The sequence below is a fragment of the Elephantulus edwardii genome, unplaced genomic scaffold, assembly GCF_000299155.1.
Source record: "Elephantulus edwardii isolate Elephantulus edwardi_28Jun2011 unplaced genomic scaffold, EleEdw1.0 scaffold00126, whole genome shotgun sequence".
Taxonomy (NCBI): Eukaryota; Metazoa; Chordata; class Mammalia; order Macroscelidea; family Macroscelididae; genus Elephantulus; species Elephantulus edwardii.
The window spans coordinates 785,505-793,027 of NW_006399876.1; the positions used below are offsets into that span (position 1 = coordinate 785,505).

Genomic DNA, 7,523 nt, shown 5'->3' on the forward strand with positions numbered 1-7,523 from the left:
GGTGGAGCTGGTTCTGGAGCTGGTTCTGGTGCTGGTAGTGGTGGAGCTGGTGGTGGCAGCTGTGCGGGTGGTGGAGCTGGTGGTGGTGCTGGTGGCGGTGTGCGTGCTGTCAGAACTGACCTGTAGCTGGTCCTCGGGCAGCCTGTCATCTCACGGAGATTGCCCATCCTCCACTGGCCAGCAGCCCTCCCGGGTTGTTGTGCACCAGTTACCTTTGTTTTAAGAGCTCTGGTGGCTTAGTGGCAAGAAGCCACGCTGTCAGTCGGAGGTTGGAGGTTTGAACCCACCTCCGCTCTGTGGACAAGGGTGGGTGGTCTCTGAAAACCCGGGCAAGGGTCAGCCATGGGTCTGCTCCACCCGAAGGCTCTCAGCAGCTGCACACAGAGACCATGGGGAGTGGTGTGTAACCCCAAGGTGGCATCTCTGAGGGTTCGAATCCCCCAGCTCCTCCACTGGAGAAAGAAGGGCAAACCCCCCATGTGCAGTTGACGGCCTCCGGAAGCCTGCTGGAGGGTCAGCTATGGGTCATTTCAACTCCACGGGGGGAGGGGAAGAGTTTGTTTTTTTTTCTTTCCTTGTGTATAGAGGTAAGAACTCATTTGCATTTTTGCCACATTTGCTGCCAGGGTGATTGCACCACCCTGACTTCCCCTAAACCCGCCTGTGCCCTTTCCCCCTCACCGCCACCGTGAATGGCAGATGATGTCCTTACAGCCACATTGCAAACTACGCTTTCACCATCTGCTTTTGAGACCTCTTGCACACTTGCTTCCTCTGCCCAGTGGGCCGTGGTGGCCTGCACGGGCAGCTCTCATCAGGGCTGGTTTGGGGTGCCACCCGGTGAATAACTGCAGCCTTGCCCTGTCCCGCACCTTCCTCACCAAGTACACAGAACCAGCCCCGCAGGGACGTAGGCTGAGGGCTTTGCTATCAGAGAGCTAACAGGCGTGGCTTTTTAATTGGAGCTGACCCTCCAGTAGGTCAGGCTGGATTTCAACCACTTGCCTTTGGGTTGGTAGTGCAGGTCCTTACACACTAGACCACCAGAGCTCCCTAGCAGTTCATTTTCCCTGCGTTTGAAATGCCAGGCAGCACAGTAAACTGTGACTTGAGGCCTGGGGAGTCTGGTGAGTGATTTAGCTGTGGACATGTACAGGGCCACCTTGCACACATTCCTTCCTGGAGGCAGAAGCCAGGGCCACACCCCTTCTGCCTGTGCCTTCCTCTGTTCTGCTTTCTCATGGTGACTTAAGAAATGTAGTTCCTCTTTGGTAACCAAGTCAAAGGATTGTTTATCTATCCAACAAGGATGAATAAGCATATCTGGCTGCTTAAGTAAGGCTTATACAGTGCATACCTGAAGCCTTTCAGACAGGCTGTCACACCTGCCAAGGCCTGCGGGACACACCTGCATGGTGGCATTTCTGTGACAGAGTCCAGAGCCATGGGGGGGGGGGTAACAGGGAGAGCAGCCCAGGGCTCCTGGCACTCACAAGTGCTCAGTGGGGACCACCAAGCAGGGGGTTTCCCTGGCCAGCAGTGAGCCCCACAACTACCTGGGACTGACCCAGCAATTTGGTTGTGCTTTTTAGGTGCCTGTAGACCCAAGTATTAACTTTAAAAAAAATTAATTTTAACAACTTAATGAAAAATGGTTACCCATGGTAGACAGTGTTTGGTGGAGCTTCCTGATTAAAACAAGCTTGGAAGCTGGAGTGGCACCCACTTCCAAAATGGCTTGCCTCCAGAACCCCTGTGAACAGTGCTCAGGTCTTTTGTTCACAGGGTCACTATGAGTCAATCTCTGACACCAAACAACTTTATGAAAAGCCTATCCCTTTGTGGGATGTGGCTGTTTTTATGTACCACTGAGTTGCCTGCCACCCTGGTTACAGCAGCTCTGAACCCTGCCCTGTCCTGAGCAGTCTAATTCTGACACACCAACCCACATCGCCCCAGTTACTGTATCAACCCATCTCATCCCGGGTCTTCCTCCTTCACTGTTCCTTTACCCTTCCAAGCATGATGTCCTTCTCCAACGACTGGTCAGTCCTTCCTGGCCACATGCCCCATAGTATGTGAGATGGAGCTTCAGTATCCTAGCCTGCAAGGACAGACTTGTTTTCTTGACAGTCCATGGTTATGTTGATGACTCTTCTCCAGCACCACAATTTGAAGGCATCAATTCTCCTGTCATTCTTAGTCGTTGTCCAGCTCTCTGATGCATAGCAAGTAATTATGAAGACTATGGCCTGGATTAGTTCGGCACACTTTAGTTTCTAGACTGACATCGTTGCTTTTTTAGCACTCTGGAAAGGTCCCTGACAGCTGACTTTCCCAATGTAATTCGTCTTTTGATATCCTGACTGCTGGTGCCAAGAATATTGATTGTGGAACCAAGGAAGCTGTAATTGTTAACCTCAGTTTCTTCTCCATCATGGTGCTGTCAGTTGGCCCAGTGGTGAGAATCTTTTTCTTGATGCTGAGTTTCAATCCATATTGAAGACTGCAGTCCTTGACCTTCTGCAGCAAGCGCTTCCGGTCTTCAGTTTGTGTAGTTGTGATGGTGCTGGCGTCTAGCTTTGTATTTCTGTTTCTCATCTGCATTTTGTGAAGGTTGCTCAGCCCTTCTGGGATTGCTAAAAGCTGTGTACGTTTTTCTGGGGACTGAGTGGTCATTGGTCTGGAGTTTGGTCCAGCATATAGTGACTGCGTGTGGCAGTGTGTGACACGCCTCACAGAATAGCTGCCCTCCCTCAGCCCACAGGTTTTGCATCAGTTAAGTGCAGTACAACCCCAGTTTTTTTTTTCTATAATTATATTTTATTAATTTTCATAAACATTTACAGAGATTTTGGGTTTCCATTCATTCATTCATTGTTGCACTATTCTCTCTACCCTCCTCCCAGTTTGTTCTTGTCCAAATGCCACAGTGCTTGGCAAAGCCAGTTCTGATTAATCTTCTTTGTCAGTGTGTCCTTTGCCATTCCCTATCACTCCTCCCTGAGAGAGACTTCACCCTGAGTCATAAGGAAAAGGGGACGGCGTATTCTCTTAGCTACTTCCTGCTGAAAAGGGACGCTGTGGGTTTCAGGGTGAAGATCTTCTCTCACTACTCTAAAGGGCCCCTTTGGCAGTAGGAAACACATAGACTATTATGGAGATTGATTTTGGAATTTAGATGCACTCTTATTGATTGTGCTTGGCCGTACATGTTCATATCCTTGAAGATGTATCATGGGGGTGTTAAAACCTAGAAGACACAAAATTTGACTAACAAGTTATAAGTACATGAGTCAAAAATTATGGAAAAGTAAAAGAAAAGATTCTTTCATTGTTTTACAAACCCTCCCCCAGGTCCCCTCCACCATGTAGCCCTCGCTCTAGTCTCCTGTGATGACAGAAATACCTAGTTATATATCTCTTTTAAACAGTTTTCTCCCACCTCTGTTTCAGTGCAGTATACATTATTGAACCCATCTTACTCATTCTCTCCCCAACCCCAACGACAGTCCCATTCTACAACAGTGGCATCATGTAATATTTGTCCTTTTGTGACTGGGATATTTCACTCAGCATAATGTTCTCCAGAGTCAACCATTTTGAATAATATTGCATGAGTTCCTTGTTTTTTAATGTAGCACAGTATTCCATTGTGCGAATATACCACAGCTTCTCTAGCCATTCATTTGTTGATGGGCACTTAGGTTGTTTCCAACTCCTTGCTATTGTGAACAAAGCTGCAATAAACATGGGTGTGCATATATCTGCTTGGATGTCAGCTATGGTCTCTTCAGGGTATATTCCCAGTAGTGGAATTGCTGGGTCAAATGGTATCTCTATTTGCAACTTTTTGAGAAAGCGCCATACTGACAACCCCAGTTTTTAAACAGCCACCTTTGAGTCCAGCTTGGTACTATCAAATGGACACATTTCCCATAAGCTGCTTGGTGGTTGAATAGGCATGTACACCTGTATAAATCCTGCCAGAGCCTCTTCATAGCCTGTTATTGTGAAGTAACTAGAGACTCAGAGGAAGTTAAGAATTAACCCCCCAACTCCTGGACCTGCCCTTTCTCCTCTGGTGGGGACAGATGTGTGACGAACAGCCAGAGAGGCCAGGGCCGGGCCTGCAGAGAGCAGAGGCCACACCAGCCAAATGCTCCGTCTGGCACCTGCACTTTAGCTTGAGGCACCTGTGCCAGGTGGGTGTACACCTACAGCCACCTCACCTCAGGTTGAGACAGGTGGACTGACACCACAGAGCCCCCTGAGCTGTCCTGAGTCCTGCCCACTGCCTTGAGTCACACGGCTCCATCTCTGGCTGGGTCATCAAAGTATGCTTTGAAAATAGTCATTTGCCAGATAAACTCAGTGGGCAAGCCATCAGCCTAGCACGGATCTTATTAGGGGTTTGTAGACCTGCCTGGATGCCTGACAGGGAGGCCCTGGTGTGTCTAAGGTAAGCACTTAACTACTGAAAGACCTAATGTGTGTGAAGAGGAGGGCTCGTCTGACATGGCCACCTCCTGTGCTCCTCAGTCCTGAGGGTCCCTTTCTTCTGTCAGCTTGTCTGGGGCAGGCAGTTTCCCACTAGGCTTGGTTGGGGAGGACTCACGTCGGCCGTAGTGACCCCACGCCAGGCCCTGCTCCATCCTCACTGTGTGCATTTTCATGGGCTAGTTTTGAAAGTAGGTCAACAGGCCTTCCTAGTCCATCCTGCCCTGGACGCTCCACAGAAGCCTGTTCAGGGCCACAAGAGCTCTGCTCACATGCAGTGCCCTAGCTGGAACTCAAACCCGATCTCCCGAATAGCTGGCCAGAATTCTACTGCTGGCCACTGCTGATGTCCCCACTCACCTCTGCTCACGCTTGCTCTGCAGCCATTGAGGAGTACAAACCCCAAGATGCCACCACAAACCCCTCCCTGATCCTCGCCGCAGCTCAGATGCCCACCTACCAGGACCTGGTGGAGGAAGCCATGGCCTATGGGAAGAAGCTGGGAGGGTGAGTGACTGGGGCCATCCCTGAGTGAGGGGTGTGTGCTGGCACCAAGCCTGGCTGGTTTGTCTTCACGTGGCTTCAGTGGCGGGAGGTACGATGTCTCTGCTCATGTGAAGCACAGTGCCCACTGCACCTGATGTGTATTTGCCCTTGATCTACCTCTGCAGTGCTTGGCCTGTGGGCCCTTCCCTGCTGTGACCCACCCATGGCCCGGTTTGCTAGCTGTGAGCTCTGCAGGCCTGCCCATCTACCCACAGGGCAGCTGGGGCATTTGAACCACTAATTTGCTTAGTAGCCAAATGCTTATCTGCTCTTGTCTAGTCACTCGTGGGCAGCCACCACCTCTGGCTAGGGTGCACCACCTCTAAGTCTAGAATTTGTTGCCTAGAAGATCCAGTTCTGGGAGTTGTCTAGGACCTGTCACCTGTGGAAAGGACATGATTCCAGGACATGTCTCCTCCTGGGGGACTGGAGATCATCTAAGACATGTCCCTTCACGGGGTAGGGAGTCTAGGACCTAGCCCTTCTGACATCCGTGGCCTGGCCTCCATGACCTGCCTCTTCCCAGAGCTCTGGCCTTGTGGCACATTCAGTCTTCCAGAGCGAGGCCTAGGGCAGTAGCCTGCAGCCTGCACCCTGCACCCTCCACCCCTCTTCCACCTAGCTCCCTGCACCTGGTAGTGTCTAAGCCCCAGAGGATGATGACCAGCTGCTATCAGGCCTAACTGTCACCTGTTTTCTCATCTGGAACCCTGAATTGGGAAATTCTGGGACATGGGGACAGGGAAAGGTACCTGCAGGCTGACCAGGACCCTTTAGTTGCTGTCCACCGAGGGCCTGTTTGGGTGGCCCTGCTGGAGGCTGGTGGGCAGGAGTGAGGGGCAGGCAAGGCCAATTTGACAAACTCACTTGGTGGGGCTCCCCTGCTTTTCAGGTCCCAAGAGGAACAGGTAACAAATGCTGTCGACAAGCTGTTTGTGTTGTTTGGAGCAGAGATCCTAAAGAAAATTCCAGGGCGTGTGTCCACAGAAGTGGATGCCAGGTACACGGGCTACTGTGCACTGTTCCCAGACAGACTCCAGAAGCCCAACCAGCAGGTGCTCCTGGGCCTCCTTGCCCCAGCAGTTGCTGGTGTGGGGCTCCATCTGTGGAGTGGCGCTGCTGATAAGTCTGCTGGCATCGGTTTTGCCCTGTCCTGTGTTCCTGAGCTAGTTGCTCCTGGGAACAGGGTTCTGGGAGAAAGGATCCTGGGGTGGAGTCTCCCTTCCTAGACAGAGTCCTTGGGGACAGGTGGGGCCTGTGGTGGAGGCCCTCCTCACGTGCCCATTTTGTAGACTCTCCTTCGACAAGGACGCCATGGTGGCTCGTGCCCGGCGCCTCATCGAGCTCTATAAGGAAGCTGGCATCAGCAAGGACCGGATCCTCATCAAGCTTTCGTCCACGTGGGAAGGAATCCAGGCTGGGAAGTACGTGTTCCCCATGCACGGGCTGTTGGGGTCTCCTAGACTGAGGGACTGGGATCAGGGGGCTACAGGCAAGTGTGATCCTGTAAGCCTGAGTTGGCATGCAGGGTGGACTCTGTGTCCATGGCCTCATCGAGGCACAGGGGCTGCAGTGCATCCGGACAGCTGGTAGACCCAGTGGTCATGAGTGGAGTCTCCAGGTCAGTCTTTCAGAAAAACAGGGCGGGCCGCCCCTGACCACCCCCCCCCCCCACTGCCTGCAGGGAGCTGGAGGAACAGCATGGCGTGCATTGCAACATGACACTGCTCTTCTCCTTCGCCCAGGCCGTGGCCTGCGCCGAGGCAGGGGTGACGCTCATCTCCCCCTTCGTGGGCCGAATCCTCGACTGGCATGTGGCAAACACTGACAAGAAGACCTTCGAGCCCCTGGAGGACCCGGGTGGGCTGCTGTCCAGGGGGCATGGGTGGGGGCGAGGCTCAACACCTGCTGACTGCTGTGTCCTGCATGTGTCCCTCAGGGGTGCAGAGTGTCACTAAGATCTACAACTACTACAAGAAGTTTGGCTACAAGACCATTGTGATGGGCGCCTCCTTCCGCAACACCGGCGAGATCAAGGCGCTGGCGGGCTGTGACTTCCTCACCATCTCCCCAAAGCTGCTGGGCGAGCTGCTCAAGGACACCAGCAAGCTGGTGCCCACACTCTCAGCCAAGTCAGGTGAGTGCCCAGAGTGGGGCGCGGTCAGGCGGGGAGGGGGCAGAGGCCAGGAAGATGAACCCTGTGTTGGCCCCAGCCCAGGCCAGTGACCTGGAGCAGGTACACCTGGATGAGAAGGCCTTCCGCTGGCTGCACAACGAGGACCAGATGGCCGTGGAGAAGCTCTCGGACGGAATCCGCAAGTTTGCTGCGGACTCACGGAAGCTAGAGCGTGTACTCGAGGTGCGTGTGGGGGCTGGGGTGGAGGGAGTGGTGGGGGCCCCCATGCCTCTGCTCCCATCACACTCCCCTGCCCCCTCCTCCTTAGGAACGTATGTTCAGTGCTGAGAACGGGAAGTAG

The 7,523-nt window shown here is 53.0% G+C and overlaps 1 protein-coding gene across 1 annotated transcript in view; it reads left to right on the top strand.

The window, feature by feature from the left end:
* TALDO1 (transaldolase 1) overlaps positions 1-7,523 on the top strand; it is an 8,552-nt gene extending 1,029 nt beyond the window's left edge. The window contains exons 2-8 of the mRNA XM_006893199.1: positions 4,884-5,007; positions 5,939-6,046; positions 6,339-6,470; positions 6,731-6,906; positions 6,986-7,183; positions 7,260-7,405; positions 7,491-7,523. Coding sequence (XP_006893261.1) covers positions 4,884-5,007; positions 5,939-6,046; positions 6,339-6,470; positions 6,731-6,906; positions 6,986-7,183; positions 7,260-7,405; positions 7,491-7,523 — 917 coding nt within the window. The remainder of the gene's footprint in view (positions 1-4,883; positions 5,008-5,938; positions 6,047-6,338; positions 6,471-6,730; positions 6,907-6,985; positions 7,184-7,259; positions 7,406-7,490) is intronic.